At 48.9% G+C, this 24,773-nt stretch overlaps 1 protein-coding gene across 1 annotated transcript; it reads left to right on the plus strand.

The window, feature by feature from the left end:
• The first annotated feature begins 35 nt into the window (after nucleotides 1-35).
• Nucleotides 36-23,471, plus strand: LOC120307171 (melanotransferrin-like). Its single transcript, XM_039341560.1, has 16 exons — nucleotides 36-128; nucleotides 1,751-1,905; nucleotides 2,519-2,618; nucleotides 3,584-3,766; nucleotides 3,934-4,090; nucleotides 4,259-4,326; nucleotides 5,994-6,169; nucleotides 7,898-8,078; nucleotides 8,635-8,786; nucleotides 10,018-10,114; nucleotides 12,876-13,070; nucleotides 17,343-17,499; nucleotides 18,009-18,076; nucleotides 18,154-18,341; nucleotides 19,979-20,177; nucleotides 20,715-23,471. Exons 1-16 carry the CDS (start codon nucleotides 80-82, stop codon nucleotides 20,783-20,785), a joined length of 2,196 nt encoding a protein of 731 aa, XP_039197494.1. The 5' UTR covers nucleotides 36-79; the 3' UTR covers nucleotides 20,786-23,471.
• The last annotated feature ends 1,302 nt before the right edge of the window (nucleotides 23,472-24,773 follow it).

Genomic DNA, 24,773 nt, shown 5'->3' on the forward strand with positions numbered 1-24,773 from the left:
GGGAGGACCAGGCTGCGGAAGGGGCCAGAGTCCTCCGTTGGCTGGCAGGGCCGGAGAGAGGAGACGCAGGGCTTCCGCCATGAGGTCCTCAAAGGGTTTTCTTGCCCTTCTGCTTTGCTTCCCCACAGGTAGGAGGACGCTTTTCTTGGTCATGGTGGATTCAGGAGATGCTTCTGGTGCAACCTCTAGAGAAATCCCAGCCGTCTAACTTTCCTCATACGCAGAGATGTTCCCCTTCCAGCTTGCAACAGCATCAGTTACTCTTGTATTTATCGGTGGGATTTTTGTGGGCTCATGCTTTAACTAACCCTTGTTATAATTTGAAGAAAAGGGGGGGGGAATATTTGCGAAAGTATATTCCAATAAGTTCAGGACTTTCTTTCCTTTGCTTTCTGGACAATACGGAGATGCAGACCAAGACAAAATGGCAGGCTTATTTAATAAGAACTGCTTTGCTGCCTCCTGTTGCCTTCCGGATCATTGCAAGTGCTCGTGGAAAACTGTCTTCTCCCACCACCATGGCTGCTCCGAATATGAACTGGGCTTGTTCCTTACAATGTGGCTGAAACCTTAGAAAGCTGGGAAGAGGAGGAGAAGGAGGAGGCAGCAGCCTGTCCAAAGAGCAAAAACTGCCCCTGCTGTGGCAAAGACGCGGATTGCAATCTGCGCCTTTTCTTGGGCGCAATGACCAGAACGGCAGAACAGCAGAGAAGGGGCCTCTGGTGGAAAGAGGAGAGCAGGGTCTCCCCTCTGGCAGCCACAGCCAATGGGCACCGGAATCCGCCTTGGGTGGGAAAATAGGCCACCCAGAGCAAGGCTTGGGCAGGTTTTGGCTTCTTTCTTTGGTCACCAAGCGTAGCCGAGGGGGTTTCTGGGTGGTTACTGAGACGGTTAACACACCAAGCGTTGTTCTCCCTTTATGCCTCTGCTCAGGCAGGTCTTCCAGCGATTCTGTTAGCCAGAAAAGCTTTAATCCAGCCCAAAACAAAAAAAAACACCTTGCCTGTCCAAGAATCCAGTGAGGTGAGTCTAGTCTGAGCTAACCATTAGGAGGCTCACGACAGTGTTTCTGCTACCTTGCTGGTCTGAGTTTCGGCAGTTTGGATGTGGGCAGTGCCCAAATCCAATCAAAATCAAATCAATAAATAGAAGAAGTCAGCTAATGGGAAAGACTAGTGCGCAATCCAGAGGGATGGTTATGATGCCCTTCAGTAGGTATTTTCGGCATAGATCTATTCACCATAGTGACTTTAGTTATATTTGGAAAAGTTATTTTTCAATTTATTTATCCAATGTATATGGCCTCAACAAGTGACCCAGAGCAGCAAACAAAGTTACAGTTAGAATTATAAAAGCAATTATACAGACTGCAAAAGTTAAACTACACAATGGTTGAGCAGCTTCCACCCAAATCACTAGCATAACTAAGAAATGGGTCCCTGTGTGACGGGTCCTTGGGGTCCCAAGCCCAGGCCAGAACCAGGGCCTTACGGAAGACCAGCAGGGTCAGGCTACCCTGATGTCCAGAAGCAGAATCTTCCAGAAAATCCTCAAGGCCCTGCCAACTACCCTTTTACGTGCCCTTCCTTCCTGACTGGATCATTTGGGTAGAAACAACTGGAGAAAGCTGGTCCCTGGAATTGGCAAACACAGTTTACGGGAGGACTTGATTCTGGGATGCCTGCTATTTCATCCATGAATTCTGAACTGCTCTTTGCACGGGTGTGTATTTGGGTTGTGTTCTTTTCAGCTGCGACATTGAGCCTGCTGCGCTGGTGCGCAGTTTCTGACCAAGAGTTGGCCAAGTGTAGCGACATGAGCAAGGCCTTCTCCAGAGCAAACATCTCCCCTGAACTGGCCTGTGTCAATGGTGGCTCAGTGATTGACTGTGTCTCTAGGATTAATGTAAGTGTGAAATATTTGCTTCCGGATCTGTCAGAGAAAGGGAGGGCAGTGTGAACGGTGTATTGCAGGGGCCCCCAACCTGTGGGCTGTGGCCTAAATGCCACTAGGCTGAGTGACTGGCTGGCTGGTGCTTGTCCATCTAGGACCCGACTCGCGCAAGCAGCACTGTGAGTGTCAGTGGCCTTTGTGGCCCACTCGCGTGAGCATTGTCACAAGCACTCGCAATCCCAATCATGCGAGCCTTATCGCCGGAGTCCTCTGTCCCACTTGCACAAGCCTCATTGCAGGTGCCTGTGGCCCCACTCACACGTCACTGTGAATGTCGCGGGTGCTCATGCACGCATGTGTGTGCATACACACGCACCCGCACACACACACACACACACACACACAACACACACACGTGTGTGTGTGCCTGCCCCTCCCACAAAATCATTCCCTCTTTCCCGGAAAGGTTGGGGAACTCTGGTTAAGCAGGGCAAAGCTTTTGGGAAATGGTCTGGCCACACCACCCTTGGCTGCTGCTTCACTCTGCCCATCTCCTAAGAAGGCTTCTTGTGGCATTTGCCAGGCAGCCTCCGTCCTTACCAGGAAGTTCTCTTTTTGCCTGCAGCGGAATTTGGCCGATGCAGCCACTGTGGACGGGGGCATCCTTTACCAGGCTGGGAAGGAGCACGGTCTGAAACCAGTCGTGGCTGAGGCCTATGGCAAAGGTAAATGGGTGAGAGGGGCAGCAGGGCAAGACTCAGTAGCTGCCTATTAAATAGCCATCATAAAGCTCCTTTGGACCAAAGAAGAGGCCACAAGACCAGTAACCACCTCTATGTCTTCTGCCTCTCATGGATTTTGTAGAATTACCGATACTATTTTGCACTTGAGGAACTGGAGGTGAAAGAAAAGACACTGTTCCAGATCCGCCCAGCGGAGGAAACGACTCTGTTGAGGGCAAAAGGTTCAGCAGTGTGCAAAGCACTGATAAATCTGAGTCTGTTTTCATTGTCTGCAAAGTACTTAACAAACGCCTCATTGGCCTCTTGTTCTCTTTTGATGCTCTTTGGACTGAGCAATTAAATTTGATGCAGCTCTTTAGATTTTAGAGCAGTTGGGTTCATTGTAATAATAATAATAATAATAATGATGATGATGATGATGATGATGCCAATGGTGTTCAAGTGGTGCTCCAGTTGTTTTTCCAGTTGTTTTGCAATTCTAAAACAACTGGAGCACCACTTGAACACCATCATCGGCATTGACAAATTCGCCATTAGTCAATTGCAAAAGGCGGCCTTACTAGAACTGTTTCCATCCTACGACGATATCTGTAATACCATCAAACATCCACATCTGCCTATCCCAGGTCTGGGTAAGGACTCGATAGGTAGACAAAATGCCAAACCCAGTCTGAACATCTGGCTGACTGTGCGATGATCAATAATAATAATAATAATAATAATAATAATTCCTCCTCCTCCTCCTTAAAAAAATAAAATATTTCATTCTGCTGTATGTGATAGAAGAATGTTATTTCCCAGACCAAGGAGGGCTCCTGCTATGGGCAGAATGCTATCGCTGCATTTGGGGGGTTTGCCTTCACCCGGCACTCCTCCCCGTTTACTTCACTCCTTGTGAACGCAACAGAGAGAAGCTGGACTAAGTGGCCTTCCCGTTGCCTCTCTAGACCTTGGCACCTCCTACTATGCAGTGGCAGTGGTGAAGGCGAGCTCCAGCCTGACCATCAACCACCTGAGAGGAGCCAAGACCTGTCATACAGGGATCAACCGAACAGCTGGCTGGAACATCCCGGTGGGCTTCCTCCTTGATAGCGGCCGAATGCCCATGATGGGTTGCAGTGTCACCCAAGGTAAGTCCTGCCCAGGTCGTGGGAGGCCTGCTGGGTCCACAAAAGGACTTATCCCCCATGGTCCTTTTCCTTGGGGCACGCAGGGAGGCAGGATGGAGGAGGATGCTGCAGCTGAAGATGCAGCCCCTCTTCTCTTTCTTCTCTTTCTCCTCCTCCTCCTCCCCCAGCCGTCAGTGACTATTTCAACGCCAGCTGTGTCCCTGGGGCAACTGCTGTTGGGGACCCTGCCTCCCTCTGCGAACTCTGCATAGGAGACTCTGCTGGACAGAGCAAGTGTGAGATGAACTCCAAAGAGGGATACTATGACTACTTGGGTGCCTTCAGGTATCTGGGGGGGGGAAATGCTCTTTTCCTTGGAAAAGCCACAGGGGGAGGGGAGGGGATGCCCTACTGCTGCAGAACCCTGCTGCAGGCCAAGATGGGGGCCTTGGGGGTCCTCTGGGTGGGAAGTGCCGAGGGTCTGTGGCCAACGATGGCTGGTGCTCCCCACAGGTGCCTGGCGGATGGGCCAGGAGAAGTGGCCTTTGTCAAGCATACCACGGTGACCGAAGCCATGGACGGTGAGCCATTCCACAGGGGGAGGAATTCCCTAATCTAAGTTGGGCTTCCTTCTCGTCCTGCTTCACCCCCGCCCCTCTTTTGGCCCAGAAAAGACCAAATTGAGTGGGTCTGTTTTTCTTTGTTACCTGTTAGCATTTTGTCTTCTTCACCGAACTCCTTAGTATACCGATTCTTTTTCTTTTGAGCAGATTTCTACCATACCCATTCCTTTTGTTGTGGTTGTTGTTTTAAGTGTCTTTCCCCTCCTGCAGCTTAGTCCGAGTGTTTGTGTGCCTGACATCCCCACCAGCCTAGTACGGGCCGGCCTCTTCCTCGGCTGCTTCTCCTTCTTTCCACTCCCCATATCCGTCTTCGCTTTGCTTTCACGTCTCCTATGCAAAAGGCTCCTTGTCCAGCGTCTTCTCCTACCTCTCCCTCTCCCTTACTCAGATTGCGTTCTAATTGTGCTTTCAGTGTCTCCTTCTTTAGGAAGTCCTGCTCATCAGCTTCTCTTGCTGTAAAATGTTATGTATCAGCATCCCATGTTTGTAAAATTCTGCTTTTCTAATGTCAAAGGTTTGCTTTCGGCCAAATTTTCTTTTTTAGGTTGCCCTAAAAGTGGTTCTCAACCTTTTTAATGCCGTGACCCCCAACCGGTCCTAAGTCGAGGACTACTCAACTGGTGCAGCACCGTTTGCAGAATGGGACTTTTGGCGGGCTCAGCAGGGCAGAGACAGCCTGGACAATTCCTATTGGCTTTTGAAAGCCAATAGAACAGAATAAAAGGGAGTAGCACAGCTAAGGAAAAGGGGAAAAAATGGCGGACTGCGTTGTTTGGTGACCCCCGTGAAATGGTCGTTCGACCCCAAATGGGGTCCCGACCCACAGGTTGAGAACCGCTGCCCTAAATAAAATATCCAACATTCCACAATCCTGTCAATTCTCAGTCAAGCCTTCCGTGCCCAGAAAAAGCTCTCTCCAATCCTCTCGGCCTTACTCAGAGGGGAAAGATGTCAGGAATTTGCAGGAGGCAAGAGGAATTTGGGCAGAGTGTGTCTCCCATCCTCCTCCTCAGTTCAGAGGGTCCAAAGTGTGGCTGGCTGGCTGGGTCGGTGGGTGGGAAGCGAGAGGAGTCCAGCCAGGGCAGGCCTGGTCACACTCTTATTCTCCCAGTTGGCAGAGGGGAGGGGCGCGAGGGCAATCTGCTTTCCCAGAAATTTACCCCTAACTGCAGGTTGGGTTAGGTGGGCGCATGTTTGAACGTCAATTATCAGAACAGACACAGTGTCCTCTGGATAATCCTTGGGTAGGTGATATAGAATGTTAACAGGATGTGAACCCAGGAATTATGGCTTGTAAACCTGGGTTTAGCAAGTTAGTGTGAAACCAGACTGAAATGTAAAAGTTCAGCTATTTTGTCAGTCATAAGATGCTTCCTAAAACTATAAATTAAAAAAAGGAACAGCCATTTTTAAATGGCATATATTTACTTTTCTTACTGTTTCACCATTTTAAAATAAACCTAATTTATGTTCTGGGCCCTCTTGGAATGACCTATCTCTGCCCAGATGCTTCATAATGTCAGCAGCCCCTCCCAAATGCCCAGCCTAGAGCTCTGCTCTGGGGTCCGCCTGGTGTGGGGGAGGAGAGGCCAATCTCTCCTTTCAGGCCAATGCTCTCCTTCCAGGCCAAGCTCAGCCTTCCTGGACCTTGGAGGACTTCCAGCTGCTCTGCCAGGACGGGAGCCGGGCGGCAGTCAGCGAGTGGCGGACTTGTCACCTGGCACGGGTCCCTGCTCATGCCGTGATCACCCGACAGGACGTGGAAGGCAGCCTCATCTTTAAAGTGCTGGATCAAGGACAGGTGAGCTTCCCAGACTCCGTAGAGGATGGTCTTGTCTTTGCGTGTTGCTGCTTGCGAGCCCGTTAGAGATTGAGCGACCGAAGCAACAGGCGTGTGCGTTTCATGACACTGTCTTACTGAGCTCTCTTCTCCTCAAAGCAAATTCAGCAGGTGGTGGTCTCGGTACTGAAGTGGTTCCTCTGCCACAGCTGTGCCTTTCACAGCTGCAGGGCTGCCCGACATCCATGGGCCGAGCAGGAGCCTCATGCCAGGGCAGTTGCAGCTCAGGGCTGGCAGAAGGGAGACGCTGCCAAGTGGGCAGGACCTATTAATGGCACCACGCAGGGCCACGATGAGGGAGGCTCCCAGCTGGGTTTTTAAAGGAAAGAGGCCTCCTTTGCCTTTTCCAGTCTAGTCGGCATATACTGTAACGTTTTTGGGTGCGCTTGGCAGAAAAGTCTGAGGACCCTTCGGAAGGTTTGGTCTCTCCTTGCCAGTGCCCCATATGGGCGGCTCAGGGCTCCTGCCGGAGCACCAGTGGGAGGCCGTGGCCACCAAAGCTTTTGGCCAGCTGTGCTCTTCCTGGCTGTCCTCTGGTTAAGACCCCCCCCCCCCGAGGACTCCAGGTAAACTCTCCCTGGAGGTGGCCCTGAAACTCCTGCTGGCCGCAGCACAGGAGGCAACGGCCTGGCTGCTCCTTGGTGGAAGCCTCTTTAGCAGAGTCCAGCCTCTTGCCAGTAGAGCACAACCGAAGATCTTGGTGACCGTAAAGCCCTCTAACCAGGCTCGGCTCCTGGTTCCCTTTTGGTCTGCCCACCATGCTCCAGCCAGGAGTGGAGGGGATGCAGGTTCCCACCCCGGGAGACGCAGAGCATGGCCTCCCCAGGGAATAGCTGGCTCTCCACATGTCAGGAATGATTTAGGAAGGTGATGAACATTGGTGCTCAAGTAGACAGGCAGAGATTTATGGGTATCCTGATTTATAGTTGTTTAATGGGTGGTTGTTCTTATGTATAATGTTAAGTGATGAAAATTTATTTTCAAATGCTTGGAAATAAATAACAACATGTCATGAAACCTTGTGCTGCCAGAAATTCCACAATGTGATCGGGTGAGAGCTTGGAGGCAGTAAGCGGCCCATCCTTTTAAGTTAAGTAGGTCCTTCTGAGAGGGAGATGGGCAGTTTCTAAATGTGATAAATAAAATAAAAATAAATAAAGGACCTTCTCCTTAAGGCATTTCTAGGCTGGATTCTTATCCCACTTTTCCCCCAAGAGATCTGACTTCCGTGGGGATTTTCCTCCGTTACATCCCCACACGGATCAGTGTGTCCGGTCCAAAGTTACCCAGGAAGTTTCAGGCTGAGTCTGGCTTTGACCCGGATCGCGATGGTCTCAGCCCAGCAGCTGCATCCCTGCAGCCTCCTGGCTTCTCCTCCCGTGCTTTGGCTTACTCACCCCCCCCCCCCAGGGAGAGGGCCGCATCCTCTCAGCTTTGGCTCTTCAGCCGAGCTCTGAGGAAGGAAAGTGCTGCCACTCGGCTGGCTCTCACCTCTCGGAGGAGGAGCGAGAGAGGGCAGCTGCTAGAGCTGGCCTGGGCAGGTAAAGCTTTCGGGTTTCAGCTGACATTCAGGTCAGGCCCTTTTCAACTTATCAGAGAACGGCAGATCTGAAGCCCCATTGTGGGCTTGTCTTCAGGAATTCAGAGGTTTTCCCAAGGCAGATGTGCTTTTTTCTCTCCGTGCTACAGCAAAATTTCAATGGTGGAAACTCCAGCTTCCAGATGTTTGACTCTGCAGTCTATGGAGGGAAAAATCTTCTCTTTAAAGACTCTACCGTAGAGCTGGTTCCCATTATGGAACAGACCTACCAGGCTTGGTTGGGAGATGAATACCTGCGTGCCATGCGAGGCTTGGATTGTGATCCTAAAAGTATGTCTTGCAAGTTGCCTTTATAACAAAAAAAAATGTCTTCTTGGTTCCGAAAGGGAGATTTGTCTCTTATTCACTAAGAGTATTCTAAGATCTTTTCCAGGGACTTTCCCATAAGATCTCCTAGTTCTCTTTTTCTGGATGCCCCGAGGCTGCTTTTACATCATCAGGATATTTGGGGATTTCGGATTTTGGACCTTACTGAATATCTCACTGTTTGCCAGGCAGAGAAGCAATGACTTAATTTTCTTAGTTAACACAGTATCCTGGTAACTTATAGGGCCTTAAACTGTTTAATGTTTTTAACATTTGTATTGTTTGTACGGCTGTTGGGTTTCTTTATTTTTTGGTCCAGCTTATGAGTTAATTGGAAACTCTCCTGAGTCACAAATGTGAGATGGATAGCTATATAAAATAAAAATGCTAGACCAGTTTTGTCCAGGGGTAGGACTCAGGGTTTGTCTTCTTTGGCCTGGGAAACCGATGGGAGCCGTTGTTTCTGCATTGAAAGAAGCCCGCGTGGGACCCCGGTGAGGCTCTTCCTCTTCTGATGCAGGGCTGCCAGGATTCCTGCGCTGGTGCGTCTTCTCAACGGAGGAAATCTGGAAATGCAGCAAGATGGCTGCCGCCTTTAAGAGCCAGAATCTGAAGCCCGAAATCCAGTGTGTTTCAGCCCAGAGTCCAGAGCAGTGCATGGAACGCATTCAGGTGAGAGTTATTTATTTTATTTATCTTTCAAATTTATTGGCCACCCATCTTACTACAGGGTAACTCTGGGTGGCTTACAATATTAAAAATAAAACTGTATAAATAGAATGCCACAAAACTGTAGAAATCCAAAATATGATAGCTAAAAGATGGGGAGGGAGGGAGTAGGATGAATGGGGGGGGGTGGACCTTACATTATAAGCCAGCTTCAATGGGAAGCCCCCCTTACCCCTCCCCCCACTGCAGCCCCAAGCCAGCTGGCAGAGCAGGGGGTCTTTGGGCTCTTGCAGAGAAGGAGGGAAGCATGAGAACGAAAGGCAAAATAACCCCACTAGGACAGACTTTCTAGGTGGTTATTCTCTCCTGCTGAAGGTATTATGGTCCTGCCACGCCTGCTTCTTGATCTGACCTCCCTCCAAAGACTGCCATGGGAAGGGTGGCTGTGGGGGAGTAAAGTTTCTGGAGTTTATTTATCCTCCATGGCCTCCCCAGGCTCCCTGCTGGCAGGACTCTTTGCCCTCCTCCACTCCCGACAAAGCTTAATCCCTTTTGGAGGGTGAGGCTTGGCTGGGTAGCCCCTTCCGTCTTCCTTCGGCTTCTTTTCCTTGGGGCCAGAGAGGCTGCCAGCCCTGTCTCCGGCCGGGAGCGGGACAACCCTCCACAGCCAACTCGTCACGGCCAACTCTCCACAGCCAACTTGCCGCAGGACAACTCTCTGCGGAACAATCTAACAATTCTATTTAACTATTTTAAATAAATAAAAAATATTTTAATTTTTGTCAATCACATTTGATTCTGTCCCTCCTTTTGCATCCTTTCTTTAATGATTCTATTCCACCGTTTCTTTGTTATTAGTGAAATTTTTGTCCAGCAATGAGTTGTCCATGGCGAGTTGGTTGTGGACAGCTGGCCACGGTGAATTATCGTAGACCCCTCCTGCCTGCCCACTGGGAGGCTCGGGCTGGTCCCTTGGCACTGCGGTGGCACACGGGACTGACCCTGGGAGGAAGCCCTGCAGACTGGGGACCTGTCAGGACTCACAGTTTGTGCTACTTGTCTAGACTACCTGGCGGGGCTAACAGCCAGACCAACTTTGTTCTGGCCCTCCCCGGCTGGCTGGCCACAGTGGCGGATTGAATGAGCTGCCTGTGGGGCGGGGGGAGAAAGGGGCTCTCAGGAGGCAGCCAGGCCTTGAAGGGGAGCATTCTGATCTCTCCAAACTTCCTTTCAGAAAAGAGACATTGATGCTGTGGTTCTGGCTGGAAAGGATGTTTATGTAGCCGGGAAGACCTATGGCCTGGTGCCGGCTGCTGCAGAGCACTACGCAGGTAAGAACACACAGGGGCTTTGTGTGCCAGCCGTTCTGCAGCTGTTTGTGGACTCGCCAGGAGTCCGCCAGGAAGTGGAAATATTGCAGAAAGTCTTGGACAAAAGCGATCCTCTTAGGACCTTTCGGATGCCCCACAGCGAAGGCCCCACTGAGCAGATGCCACCAGCGTTTTGCTTTCTTAGACGCCCCACCGAGCTCTCTGGCTGAGGTCGGCTCCATTAATAATATAATAATAATAATAATAGTAGTAAAGTTGGAAGGGACCTTGGAGGTCATCTAGTCCAACCTCCTGCTCGGGCAGGAAACCCTACACCATTTTGGACAAATGGCTGTCCAGTCTCTTCTTAAAAACTTCCAGTGTTGGAGCATTTACTGCTTCTGGAGGCAAGCTGTTCCACTGATTAATTGTTCTCACTCTCCCCTTTCCCGCTTGTGCTGCCCCTTTGATCTCACAAAAGAAAAATGGAAGAAGGAAGACAGCTTCTGGGCATGCGATTACGCCAGTTCTGTTGCAAGCTTCTACTCCTGTCTCTTTTTTTTCTCTGCAACTAGTAGCCTGCATTAACAAATCTCAGGGAAGGTGCAGTTAACAGAAATTATTGGAATAAAGCAAATAATTTAGGTTTAATATTGAAGCATCGTTTTGAATTGAGGATAGTTTTCCTTTCCAGATGGTAGATGGTAGCAGATGAACAGTCCGATTTTCACTTGGTATCCAAAGAGAGAAGCCATCCATAGCTGGCTCTCCATCGCTGCTAGAGGAGATCCCAAAAGCGACTTGGGGATAACTGTGGCCTGGATGACTGAGAATCTCCATACACATTTGCTAGAGGAGATGCAGAAAGAACCCGTTGCCTCAAGCATGGATGCTCTCAGCCAGTTAGATATTTGAGTATATTAGCACTGTAAATGTCTGTGGAGATTCTGAGTCATCCAGGTGACTCATCCCAAAGGTGCTTTTTTTCACGCGGCAACTGGACTTTCTTCTTCGGCTCTGATGAGATGGTGGGGAATGGCAGGATTTATATTCCTTGCAGACAGCTGGTCATCTGCATTCTTTTAGTGGGTAGTGCCATGAATCCACACCTGAGGTGCATTCTTATAGAAGACTTAACTACCCCCTTTCGTTTGGTTGGCCTTTGAAGGTTCAAGGGTTAGTGATAGTGAGATGCGGATGTTATCTGAGTAGGTAAGGCTGGTTTGGAGCCGGTTTGGAGGACTGTAAGCTTAAGACACACTTTCACCTTAAAACTCCTACAACTTCACAAAAAAGGGCCTAAAGTTTCAGCCATTTCAGGGGCACCTGCTTGTTTAAAACCCATAAAATGCTTTCTGACTTATGTTCCTCAAAACAGCTCTTACTTCCTGCATATTCCAAGTTAGTCCTGAAACAGGGAAAAAACAGTGCATTGATCGGTGTGCATTGATTGCTCCATTGTGAAATGTTGTGGGATGTGCCAGCTCTGGCCTAAAACATGTAGTAGTAGTAGTAGTGGTAGTGGTAGTAGTAGTAGTAGTAGTAATAGTAGTAGTAATAATAAAGTTGGAAGGGACCTTAGAGGTCATCTAGTCCAACCCCCTGCTCAGGCAGGAAACCCTATACCATTTTGGACAAATGGCTGTCCAGTCTCTTCTTAAAGACTTCCAGTGTTGGAGCATTCACTGCTTCCGGAGGCAGGTTGTTCCACTGGTTAATTGTTCTAACTGTCAGGAAGTTTCTCCTTAGTTCTAGGTTGCTTCTCTCCTTGATTAGTTTCCATCCATTGCTTCTTGTCCTGCTTTCAGGCGCTTTGGAGAACAGCTTGACTGCCTCTTCTTTGGGGCAGCCCCTGAGATATTGGAACACGGCTATCCTGTCCCCCCTCGTCCTTCTCTTCGTTAAACTAGACATACCCAATTCCAGCAACTGTTCCTTGTATGTTTTAGCCTCCAGTCCCCTGATCATCTTTGTTGCTCTTCTTTGTACTTTTCTAGAGTCTCAATATCTTTTTTACATTGTGGTGATATTGGTTCACTGGAGCTACGTAAGCCTTTCCTAAGAAAGTTGAACTTGAAAAACTCCAAAAGAATGTAACTGTTGATCCAGGAGAAGCCCAGTCCCAGACAGGACAAAAACTGAACCCAGTTTCAACAGGCAGCACAACCCTCATCTTGTTAAGTTAACAACCTTCGGCTAGAATCACAGAACAACAGAGTTGGAAGGGAGCTTGACCAGGTTCTGGTGCACAGGACAGGAAACCTCCTCAGACCATCCCAGGCAAATTCAACTTTGGCTTGAAAACCTCTAGTATTGACACCCCCGTGCCTTCAGGAGATAGGCTGTTCTACTGCTTAATACCACTCTTCTTTATTTTGTGTTTTGCTCTCTCTCTCTGAAAGCCCCTGCTGGTTTCTTCTCAAGAGCTGTGGAGGATAAATCCTCACTTTTTCCCCTGTGATAGCTGTTGTGTCTTAGGCTGAACATAGCCTAGTTTACGGTACCTTCCAGACCCCACCATATTTGACCAAGATGGCAAGGAATGGTTCAGCTCATCCCTCGTCATCACATTTTCCCCATGCACAGGTGGTGGTGGTGGTGGTGGTGGTGATCCTGTATTCTTTTACTGAGCTTGGAGCCTTCTGCTATGTGCAAAATATACCCAGTGAGTGGCCCTAGGTCACCCCTCTGAAGACTTTGTTGAGGCACCCTTGAAGGCAGGGTCGTAGAACGGGACACCTCGAGACTTGCTTTACTCTCTCCTCCTCTTCCCTGTATGCAGAGGGAGATACCGTGAGCACCTACTATGCGGTGGCAGTGGTGAAGCGAGCAACGTCTGACGCCTTCACCATCCATGAGCTGCAACAGAAAAGGTCCTGCCACACTGGCTATGGGCGGATGGCCGGCTGGAACATACCCATTGGCCTGCTGTTGCGAAAGGGGTTCATTCAGCCCCAGGAATGCGACCTTCTCAAAGGTAAAGGGGGAGGGGTGACTGAAGACTGATAGGGCCCAAGCAAAAGCTCACAAGAACTGAGACAATCCTGGCAAAATGAGGCCTTTCAGATCGGGAACAACTGAATAAGGAACAATCCAAACTTAGGCAACAAACCTTGTGAACTAACAGCTGTTACGCTCAGGGATAACTTGGGTCTTGATGCAATTACAGAGAGACGGTTCAGGGATTCCAACATTCAGGGGTATGGGTACACCAGGCTGCATACTGTACAGAAAAGACAGAATAGAAAAGTGTGTGTGGGGGGGGGTTACCCTTTATGTGAAGAAGGGCATGAAAAGCAATCCTAATTCAGAAAACTCACGGTCCACTTGTGAAGCCATCTCGGGGGCAACTGTTCTCTACGTAAGACATCTTAGTAGAAGCAAAAGAAACTCTTTCTGGTTCACAGCAGAGGCACGCAGGATAGTTAAGGCAGAAAAAAATCAGCATATGGAAGATAGAAGGATAGCAGAAGGGTAGTTGCTAAAGAAGGAAGGAAGACATTAGTGTTGCTGAAGTGCAGAAAGAAGACGAACTGGCTAAATCAAGGCTTTTCAACCAGTGGTACGGGTACCCCCTGTGGTACATTGGCACCTGGCAGGTGGTTACGCGACCATCCTAGAAAAGTGGTAGCGGGGGAGGGGAATGAGCTGAACCGGTGGCAGCACCGCACAAGCCTGAGCGAGAGACGGCTGGAGCTGCAGGGCTGTCAGGGCTTAGTGGAAGCATCAGGATCAGCGCCAGGCTCCAGCTGGAGCTCGGCGCTGATCCTAGCACGTCTGCTGAGACCAGAAGAAGCACCGATCATCTGGAATGTTGCAGCATCTCCAGAGTCTTATGATTTACATTCAGATGCTTGGCAACTGATTCATATTTATGATGGTCACAGTGTCCGAGGGTCATATGAAATAACCAAAACCTGCTGCAACCACCAGCAGATGGGGGGAATAAAAACTAAGCACCTCCCCACCCCACCTCCGCTGCCAATCCTCAACAGAAATGCTCACAACAATGAAAACCTCGGACAGGAGGAAGAGCGCAGCTGGGTGGTGTCTTGCTCGGCTGTGGCTTGGGCACTTTTTTTCAGTGCCATTGTAACTTCAAACAGTCACTAAGCGAACTGTTGTAAGTCGAGGACTACCTGTACTTTATCAGTTTTTTCCTTTTCTTTTTTGGTCATCAAGTTTTTGACACCTTGCTAGGCGACTGGTGGTACTCGGATACTGCCATATCCTAAAAGTGGTACAATGGGTGAAAAGGTTGAAAAGCCCTGGGGTAAATCTATTAAAAATGGGGGATAAAAAGGGGGATTTTTAAAAGGTACATTAGCGACAAAAGGAGGAAAAAACAGCAATCACCAGTGTCAAAAATGAAAACAATTCTTATGTCCCAGAGTTCCAAGGGAACTTCTAGGGGTGCTTGTTGGACCCTTAATTGACCTGTTCAACTATCTCTTCTAACCAGTGAAGTTCCCCAGGATTGCCAAACAGCTAATCTTGTGTTGAAGAAGGGGTTAGGGAAGAAGCGGAAAACTATAGACCAGTGAGCTTAATATCTGTAGTGCAGGCGGTTCTCAACTTACAACTGCAACCAAGCCCCAAATTTCTATTGCTAAGCGGTTGTTAAATGTTTTGCTCCGTTTTATGACCTTGCTTGCCACAGTTGTTAAGTGAATCACTGCAGCTGTTAAGTTAGTAACATGGTTGTTTAGTGAATCAGTCTTCCCCATTGACTTTGTTTGTCAGAAGACCACAAAAGGGGATCACGTGACCCCAGGATGCTGCGACCGTCATAAATACGAGTCAGTTGCCAAGTGTCCGAATTTTAAACACGTGAACATGGAGATGCTCCATCAGTTGTAAGTGTGAAAAATGGTGATAAGGGATGAGGTATGCTGGTGACACTCAGCTCTCCATCTCCATCCCCGGTGACCCAAGTGACGGGGTGACCTGCTCTTCCTCAGCACCTGGAGGTTTCCAGGTCCGGATGGGGGACTGCTGGCTTCAGCTGAACCCAGGCAAGATGGAGTGGCTGTGGACGCAAGGGACCTCTCCATCTGGTGGTTTATCATCATTAATTCTGGATGGGGTTGCATTACCCCAGACAGATCTGGTGTGCAAACTGGACTCATGACTCCTGCTCAACGTGTAGTTTGGCTAGAAGGTCCCTTGTACAACTTCGCATTGTGCACCAGCTGTGCCCTTACCTGGATCCTGAGGCCCTGTACATGGTCACTCACGCCCTATTCATCGCTCGTCTGGATTACTGCAATGTGTTCTACGTGGGGCTACTCTTGAAGAGTAATCAGAAGCTGCAGCTGATGCAGAATTGCAGGGGTGCGTACGCGCATAGTCCTGGGAGCACCTAGGGCTGCACATAGAACATTATTAGTGTGTGAGCTGCATTGGTTGCTAGTTTGCTTCCGGATCCAGTTCAAGGCATTGGTTGTTACCTTCAAAGCCTTGCCTGGCATGGATCCAGGGCATCTGAGGGGGCTGGCCCGGCCACTTGTGCCAGCGAAAGAGGCCTGCCACGGATCCCAACTGCTCAACTATTGAATCAAGCAGCCTTTTCTGCTGTGGAACACTCTGCCACTGGAGGCGGGAACTGCCCCTCCCTCTGGGCCTTCTGGAAGAGTCTCAAAGCCTGGCATGGTCGGATGGGCCCTGGGGCCCCGAGGCGGGCCGCTCACCGCTGGGGGTGACTGATGGGGTCATAAGACCTCACACCCATCCCATCTGCCTCTCTTGGCTCTTGTAGGCCTGGCTTTAGCACAGATTTTAATAATATTTGAATGTTTGTTTTAAACTTTTAATTATTTTTCACTTGTTGCTACAATTTGTAAGCTGTCCAGAGTTACCTGGTAGGGGAGATGGGTGACGTAGGAATTTAATAAATAAAGAAATAAAATTAAGTCACTTTTTAAAGCGCGGTTGTAACTTCGAACAGTCACTAAATGAATGGTTGTAAATTGAGGACTACCTGTACTGACGTTAATGGAATCACTCCTGAAAAAAAAAAAAGATTAATGAACATTTAAAAGCTCACAGTTTGATGGACCCAAAGCAAGAAGCCTCAGGGCTTTACTGAGGGCAGATCAGATCGAAGTAACCTGATTGGTTTTTTTTTTAAACTAGGCCACAAATGTTTTGGGCAAAGCTGGTGCTATGGACGCAGCCCAGGTGGACTTTAGCCAAGCATCGGACACTGTTCCAGAGCAGGAGCTCACGGGAGTGTGGTTCAAGCGAGGGCTTAACCGCTGGGCGGCTCAGTGAATAGAGAGCCAGCTCAGGGACAGAGATCCCAGTGTATGTGGTTGTTAAGCGGGCCACTGCCTGAACAGGGACCCATCACCAGCACCCCGAGGCTCAGCCCCCGCCCTGGTCCGTTCAGTGGCTTTGCGAGTGGCAGAACAGAAGGATCCCTGGGTCAGATCCATCTTTCTACTGATGACCCAAACATGTATAATAGAGTCGATATTCTTGGGGTATTCATAGCATATAAAACAATTTGGCACTTCTGGAAAATTGGTCAGAAATGTGGAAACTGCAGTTCAATGTTTTTAAGATCATGCAGTTGGGGGGGGGGGAAAGAATCCCCAAGCAGAGTATACAGTGTTGGGGGCTCCATGTTAGACAGAACCATAGTAGAAGAGGATTTAGGGGTGCTCACAAACAGAAGACAGCGACCTGAGTGTGGCCAGGCAGCTGTGAAGGCAAAGGAAATTCTGGGATGCATCCCGAGAGGGGATCCCCAGCAGGAAGAAGGAAGCCCCAATCCCTCCAGGGAGGAATTTAGTCAGACCTTATTTGGAACACGTGTCTCCAGTTCTGGGGACATCACCGAAGATCACTGCTAAGGCAGAGCGAGTCCAGAGATGGGCAACAAAAATGGCGCAGTCTGAGGGGCAAAACGTTATCAGGAGAGATGGGAGGAAATGAACATTGTACGCCTGGAGGACAGAAAGGAAAGGACTGGAGGGGGGCATGATTGAAACATTTAAATATATGAAGGCTGTGAATAAGATTCTAGAAGGCAGCATTTTCAATACTGAGCAAAAATCAAGAATATAGGGGTATAACCTCAGACTGACAGGAGGGAAGTTCAAAAGTCATGTGAGAAAGGATAACTTCAGAAAGGAGTCGTGGAAGCTTGGAACCAACGCCCAGCGGCAATTGTGAGTCGATCTTCAGTGGTTCTCCCTACAGTTGCCCTCATGGGCTCTCCCTGGCTCTGTTCTTCTGGTTTCAGCGGTGAGTGGCTTCTTCTCCACCAGCTGCATTCCGACAGCCGAGAAGGAGGGCTACCCTGCCAACCTCTGTGAGCTCTGCATTGGGGACAGCCAAGGAAATTTCAGGTGCAACGCCAGCAGCCAGGAGACGTATTACGGCTACACAGGAGCCTTCAGGTAACCAGGCAGGCGGCTTCACTTCCAGTTTTAGGAAGGAGCAAGCTTCATGCCTTAAGTCTGGACTAAGTCACTCATGTCTGTCTGTCTGAGTGGTACTTCAGCATGGCCAGTACCAGAATGGAGAAGTGCTGAGTTTTATCTGCATTTGGGTGTCAAAAGTATGTAGATGTTGCCTATTAAAAAAATAAGGAGGAGACAAAACATTCTCAGCACCAGCTAGCTTTGTCTAGGGCTTACTTTTTCAGCTGTGGGAGCAGTGCCTCTTGTACTCTGGCTACCATCACCCCCCCAGCCCCCCAGCCCAGCTATCACCAGTCACCATGGTTGGGAGAGAGGAGAGAGCAAGCTTCCCTCTTCCCTGGAATAAATGGAAGCATTATTTTGCAGAGAGGAGAGAAGCAGGGTGCAGGGGCTGCTCTTGGCACCTTTCTGTGGGAGGTCCAGCCTAGCAACACGCTTGCCTCCCTACACCAGAATGGCTAACAGGATTAATGTCCTCTTTGCAGATGCTTAGCAGAGGGTCATGGTGACGTGGCTTTTGTCAAGCACAGTTCAGTCTTCGAAAACACCGATGGTAGGTGGGCTCTTTTCTCACATGGCTGTGTTGATTGTCACGTCCGAAATGCTTCAGCCTCTCTTTCCTTCTTTCAGGGCACAATACTGATGCTTGGGCCTCAAGACTTCGGTCTGGCGATTTCCAGCTCTTGTGCCCAAACGGTGCCCGTGCTGAAGTTCCCCAGTTTGCTCATTGTCATTGGGGCCAAGTGCCTCCTCGTGTCATTATGGTCCACCCAGACACCAGTGCCCTGGTTGTGTACGGGCTTCTGCGTAAGGCTCAGGTAGGCTTAGTCCGAGAAGTGGGGGGGGGGGAGACTGCTGCTTTTGAGTTGCTCCTCGTTTGCATGACGGGGCGATTAGCTTTTCTCCATTACTTTTTAGGAGAGTTCCAGTCTGGCTAGGTGAGTCTGCCATCACTAAGCAGGCTGGGAATACAAGACGAGGGACTTTACCACTAGCTTGTTATTGTTATTTTTAATATTTAATATATTTAATATTTAATATAATTTATTGTAATAAATAAAAAGCTAGTGATATTATCATTATTACCGCTAGCTTTTTATTTATTGTTAGTATTTATTATTATGCTGTAGTTTCCTACATATTGTAGGAAATAAAAAGTAATAGGCTGGATTTCTACAATATGCTAACAAAACAAGGAAACAGACATTGAAACAACCTAGCTGTGCTTCCTGTGCGAATGCAGCCAGCACTTTGGCAGACCCAGTTAAGCACGTTGAGTAAACCCAAAGAGGCTACTGCATAAGAGGCAAACTGAAGTGTAGTTGTGGTGATGTCATTTTCAAAAGATCAGGTGGAATAGTTCCTCTGTTCTGAACCAGTCAATTCCCTCTAATGTTTTGTCTAGACGTAATCCTGAGATGCAGAAAAAAATAGAATACTGTAAAAAAGAGTAAAGAGAATTCAAGGGATTTGAATTAAGTCCTAGAAGGAGAGATCCATGGAAGTGGATGTTTGAGAAGACTAAGAGAGGAAATCAGAACCTATCCTTTGCTATGTCATGTGCAACACCGGCGGTGTGTTGGGATTATGGGGCTGGAACAGCCTGTTCAAGGGCACTCTGGGACTAGCATGGCTCTCTTGTAGCTCAACCTGCTTCCCAAGAGTGCTGCTGTAAGAATAAAGGAAGATCCACGTGTAAGTTGTCACCTTGAGCCCCTGGAGAAATGGCAAGATAGAAATGCACGTACAATAGTCTTAGAGTGCAGGATACGGAACAATGGACTTAAGCCATAGGTTACTTGTTAGGATGGAAAGTTAGATCAAAGTCTTAAAAGTGAGCAAAGGAAGAACAATTCCTTTCCTCCCCCATTATATAAAACACGTTTCTGGAACCAAAGTCCGTAACATAGGCAATACAGATAGACTTCTTGGACAAGGGTTGTAAAAAAAAAGGATTCTGTGTTCTTGATACACACAGCATTTACAGTATATGGGGAAGTGCAGGAACATGAAAGCCAGCCACATCACTGAGAGGCCAGGCTGCCAGTCCCAGGGCCGGAGGGTCACCCCTGCACAGTCTGGAAGGAACCGGTTAGTGGACAGACAGGCTGCCTCCTCCTTACGTCTACAGAGGCTGCTCTTTATCCAAGTTGTTAATGGAGATTTCTTTCCCCACATACCATTACAGCAACAGAATCAGAGGAGACAAAAAACATGGGGTATTTATTTGTACAGGCATAGCACACAATGTGGATACTGAATTTTCTGAGCCCAGTTTAGGGTTTGACACGCTTGGATGCTCATGCTCCCCGATGGCTGAAGCTGCCTGGGACCCAGACCAGCCTGGCTGCTCCCTTTCCTCCGAAGGAAAGAGGGCCTGGACAGGGTCCCCAGCAACCCCTGGCAGAGAATGACCCTGGGCTGTCAGAAAAAAACTCTTGGGTTTAACTTTCAGGATTTCTTTGGTGATGACAACAACCCGAATGGATTTAAAATGTTCAGTTCATCAGAATTCCAAAAGCAGGATTTAATCTTCAAGGATTCCACAGTTGAAATTGTGCCAGTGGGAGAGAGAAGAACATTCGAGTCCTGGCTGGGGCAGCCGTTCCTGGACTCTTTAGAAGGCCTGGAATCCTCCCAGTGTTCAAGAGCTGGTGAGACCTTTGTGTTGTGGGACAGCCCCCCCCCCCGCTCCATTTCCCGTTAACAAGGAAAAAGAAATTCTTTAAGTAACAACTGCTAGGAAGATCCTTAACTGTCTGGGCTGGTAATGTAGAGGACCTCCATTCCATTTACGGAAAGCCAGTCTAGAGACGAAAAATGATCCATACGCCTCCCTGAATGATTCAGGCCAGTCTTATTTCTTTCAGCTTTTAAGGACTGAATGTGTGGGGTATATGTGAGTTATACACGTAGATAGTAAATAGTAGGGCTTACGTTTCACACGCAGCCTGTATTCCGTTCTGTTGCAACCATCTGCAATTAACAGATGCAGCAGAAGCCACGTACACGCCCAACTGCTCTCAATGTGGAAACCCACTTGGTCAAATCAAAATCAGCCATCCCGGGGTGAACTTCATAAATTGAGTCCGTAAGTTCAGTCTAGATTGCTGAGTCACTCAGGCTGACTCCATAAATTCAGTCTAGATTGCTAATAATATTTGTATGTTTTTATTATTGTTACACTCCAGCTTCCAAGCCTCCGAATGCGATTTTCCTCCTGATGACAATTCTGACTCTTGCAACAATTTCCACTTTGTGAGCCAGAGCTCAGGGGCAAAAGTACAAAACACAACCGCAAGACTTAAAAATCTAGGGAATCCTCATGGACTCAATCAACGATTTGTGGAATATTTAATTTTCTTCCCTGTCTAGCCTAAATACCGTGGCATTCTAGTTGATAAGCCAGCTTTTTAACCATGACGTATTGAGCAAATCATAGTGACCTTCTTTGCCCAAAATGCTGAGATCTCATGGATGGACTTGGACATCATGTAAAATGAAGAGCACTGAAGCTAGATTGTGTGGTAGCGGGTGTGAATCAGGGCCTGCTCTAAACTGCCTTTTCATAACAACTGTCTCATTTGGGAGTCCGGGGCTTTTTTCTTGGCTGTGCTAATCTGGAATTCATTACAGTACGCAATTCTCTTTCCTCTGGAACACAATAATTAATGTGCATGTTAAGTGACAGGAGATTCTTGTTGTGAACTACAAAGCATGAAGAGTACAAAGAGCAGGTATCAATGGAGAAGCGCAGCACGGATGATCTTTCTGCCAATACTGCTTTGGCAATACCTGTGGCTCCACCAAAGACAAAAAGGCTGGAAATGCTCCCCCTGCGGCCATAGGATCCGACCTCAGCAGATAAAACAGGCTGATTGCAGGACAGACTGTTTTGGATGTGACCCATTCAATAGTCTTACTTGATCACAGGAGCTGTAAAAGCCTCGGTGTGTTTTGTAGATGTGAGATAGAAATATTTTTAAATAAAAGAAAAAGAATAACAACCGATGGGAAATTAAATAATATGGAAACTAAAAAAGATAGGGTTAAAAAATAAACCGAAAAAAGAAAAGCTATGCATTTGTATCGTGGAGTTGAGTCAATTGGAGTCAGGCTGTATCCAAGTAGAATAAAATAAATACATAAATAAATCAATTTTAATTAAATTAAACTATCGCATAAAATTGTATCAATCAGTTTTCCATCTCACTGGTAGAAGCTCAATTCGTGAATATATGCATGTCTTTCATTCTGGCTATTAAATTGCATGTACTATGGAAGTCTTTCCACCGGAATAAAACAATTTTCCTAACTCCCGACTGCACACGCTCCATTCTCCATTTGATAGTTTCCAAATTTTCAGAATATTATTTAGCATCATGTTCCACCTTTGAGCCCTCTTTTCTTTCTCAACACCTGTTTTCAATGTTCCAAATTATGTCTCTTCTGTTACGCTTCCAACGAAGGCTGAAATCTCAGCTTCACTTCACGTGCTCAGACTGAAAATGTGTGGAACTGGATCACTCTCATTATTTCAAACGAATTGAAAGTTTCCCTTGTCAATAGTAAATAAAAATTGACTAACAATAGTCATAATGTACCAGGTTGAGAAGCAATTAATACATCACATCCAAGTAACAGAATAACAGTTAGAGGGGAATTGGAGGTCTTCTAGTCCAACCCTTCTGCTCAGGCAGGAGACCCTATACCCTTCCAGACGAGTGACTGTCCAGTCTCTTCTTTAAAATCTCCAGGGATGGAGTGCCCACGACTTCTGGAGGCAACTGGTTGATTGCTCTGTCAGGAAATTCATCCTTAGTTTTAGGTTGCTTCTTTCTTTGGTTAGTTTCCATCCATTGTTTGGGCGGTCGCCTGCTTTTGAACAGCTGAGTTGGCAGGAACTGGAGCATGCGTTGAGAGCCCACCCCATCTGGCAGCAGCAACCGGGTCTTGGACACAAGCCTGCCTGTCACCCTATCAGCATCCTAACCTCATGGATCACCACGCCCCTGCAGATTTAGTTTACCCAACACAATCCACCCAATTTTAAACTACAATATTATAGGTGTCTGGTAAAAACCATGACAATGGCACCACTGGTCAAGTAAGATCCACTGTATAATATGCACCAAGACTTGCAGAACATAATTTTATCTTGTGAATGATGACAGGTGCATATGACATTGCCCGCACCCAAATGCTGCTGTATACTAGTTAGCGATCCATTCATTGTTCTTGCTGATTCAGTGGACACATATGGGCCAATTAATTATCTAGCACATGCTTAGGCACAATGGCATCGGGCTCTTTTTTTTAATGGTTTAATATCTTCATCAAATTCTGTCTGTTTATTACTAAAGTAACAATAATTAAAAACATGGTATAAACAGAGGCGATTAGACTTCCAATTCAGGCAATTTTCAGGCAAAATTTCACGGGCCTCTTGGGTGCTTAATTCCTCCCAGCCCTTTAAGGCTTCCTTTCTTCGGTGTATCTTGCTCGCTCTACGGTTCTATCCATCGAACGTCGCTTCTCGCATCTCTCGTGGAAACGCTGCCGGCTCCGATTAAAAAGCAAACCGGCTTCCCCTTTCCCCGGTTCCAATGCGGCGACGGCGCTCGAGCAGCCCGAGAAGCTGGCGGTCGCTTTTAGGATCCAGATCCGCTCCGGGTTCAGGATCGCGTCCCTATCCGGAGGAAAGGGGAGGGCGAATCCGATGCTGCATTGAGAGCCGCCCGGTCTCCCCAGCAGGAGCCTCGCCGGGCAGCCTTCCGGGCGCAAACCTGGGCCTGCTGTCCGCAGCCCTCCGCCGCAGGGGGACGCCGGGGGTTCGCACCGGGGAGGGGCGGGGGGCGCGGCACCCTCCGCAACTGTCCTGCCCCCGCGCCGTCTCCCACGCCGCCGCCGCCCGGGGGGGGGAGGGAGGAGAGGCTCAGCTTGGCCCGCGGGGAGGGGGGAGGTCCGTCCCTCGGTCTCCGCCGGGAGGGTCCCGCGGGGGTGGGGGGGGCGCCAGGGGGGCCGCGCGCCAACCGCTCCGGCTCTGGGGGGAAAAGCAAACGACGCCGAATCCGGTTGCCCAGCCTCTCCACAGTTTCTACAGAAAGCGGGGGGGGGGGCTCACGGGCTCCGCCCCTTCTTCGACCCGGGGGCGCGAGGGGCCCACCCGGCGTCCTTGGCGCGCGCCGCTTCCTCCTTCAGCTCGCGCAGGAAGGTTTCGCGCAGGCGCAGTCCGCGCGTGAGGGCCGCAGCCGTGAGGCGCGCCGCTGCCCGAATGGGCCGCGCCTCGGCCAGCCGGTCCAGGAACCGAGGGTCGTTGAGCAGGGCGAAGAGCAGCCGTCGCAGCACCATCGTCGCCCGCGGGGCCGCTTTCCGCGAGCTTTTCTTGCCTGAGGCGTCCCGCCGGCAGGCCGTACGCGCTGCTGTGTCCCCCGGGCTGCGGGGCTGGCGTGGGCGGAGTAGCAGAAGCAAAGACCACTCCGCCCAGTTCTGTAAGGGTGACCTTCCCAGTATGGCCGACTTCCTGTCTGCGACTTCCCAGTATGGCCGACTTCCTGTCTCCGCAAGCCAGCGGCAGAGCACCGGTGGTAGTGGTGACGCCCCCCAGCGGGTGGGAGGCCGGATGTTTTTGCACTCTCTTCGATTTCGGCTTTGGGAAAACGAGGGGCCCGAATGAGGAACATAGAGATAAAGTTCATTTGTGTCAATTCCAGAGATGCTTTTTTCAGGAGGCAACTGGACTCTTGTTTTTCTTTGAAGAAGTTTTGCTTCTCATCCAAGAAGCTTCTTCAGCTCTGACCAGATGGTGGGGAATGGAAGGATTTATACTCCTTACAGACAGCTGATCATGTTGAGGCCACCTGGAGGTTTGTCTGTATCCTCAGGGTCACCTGAGTGGTGCAAATGGGTGTGGAGCCTTCTTTGAACTTCTTGGAAAGAGGAGTCAAAGAGGTCATCTATGTCAAAATTGAACAGCCCTCTCTCAACAAGAGGGGAAGGGATACACAACACCATCTATTTCCATTCTACAGCACAGTCCGTTCAACAGGTCCAAGAAGGCTCCACACCCATTTGCACCACTCAGGTGATATATATATCAGATATACCAGCCACAAGGGGTCCAAATTTGGATACGCTGATGATTTGGCCATAGAAAGTGCAAGGAAAACAGACAGAGGTGGCAAATATTTTACTGTGGTTTTAATCTGGGTGAAATGTTAATACAGGTAGTCCTTGATTTACAATAGGTT

This window comes from Crotalus tigris, unplaced genomic scaffold, assembly GCF_016545835.1.
Source record: "Crotalus tigris isolate CLP2741 ecotype Arizona unplaced genomic scaffold, ASM1654583v1 scf7180000017765.3138416, whole genome shotgun sequence".
Classification (NCBI taxonomy): domain Eukaryota; kingdom Metazoa; phylum Chordata; class Lepidosauria; order Squamata; family Viperidae; genus Crotalus; species Crotalus tigris.

What these genes read in the sequence shown, in the direction of transcription:
- LOC120307171 (XM_039341560.1), top strand. Translation starts at nt 80, where the DNA reads ATGAGGTCCTCAAAGGGTTTTCTTGCCCTTCTGCTTTGCTTCCCCACA. An exon ending in TGCTGCAGAGCACTACGCAG is followed by an intron (nt 10,115 to 12,875) that starts GTAAGAACACAC and finishes CCCTGTATGCAG; the next exon opens with AGGGAGATACCGTGAGCACC. An exon ending in AGTCTTCGAAAACACCGATG is followed by an intron (nt 18,077 to 18,153) that starts GTAGGTGGGCTC and finishes TCCTTCTTTCAG; the next exon opens with GGCACAATACTGATGCTTGG.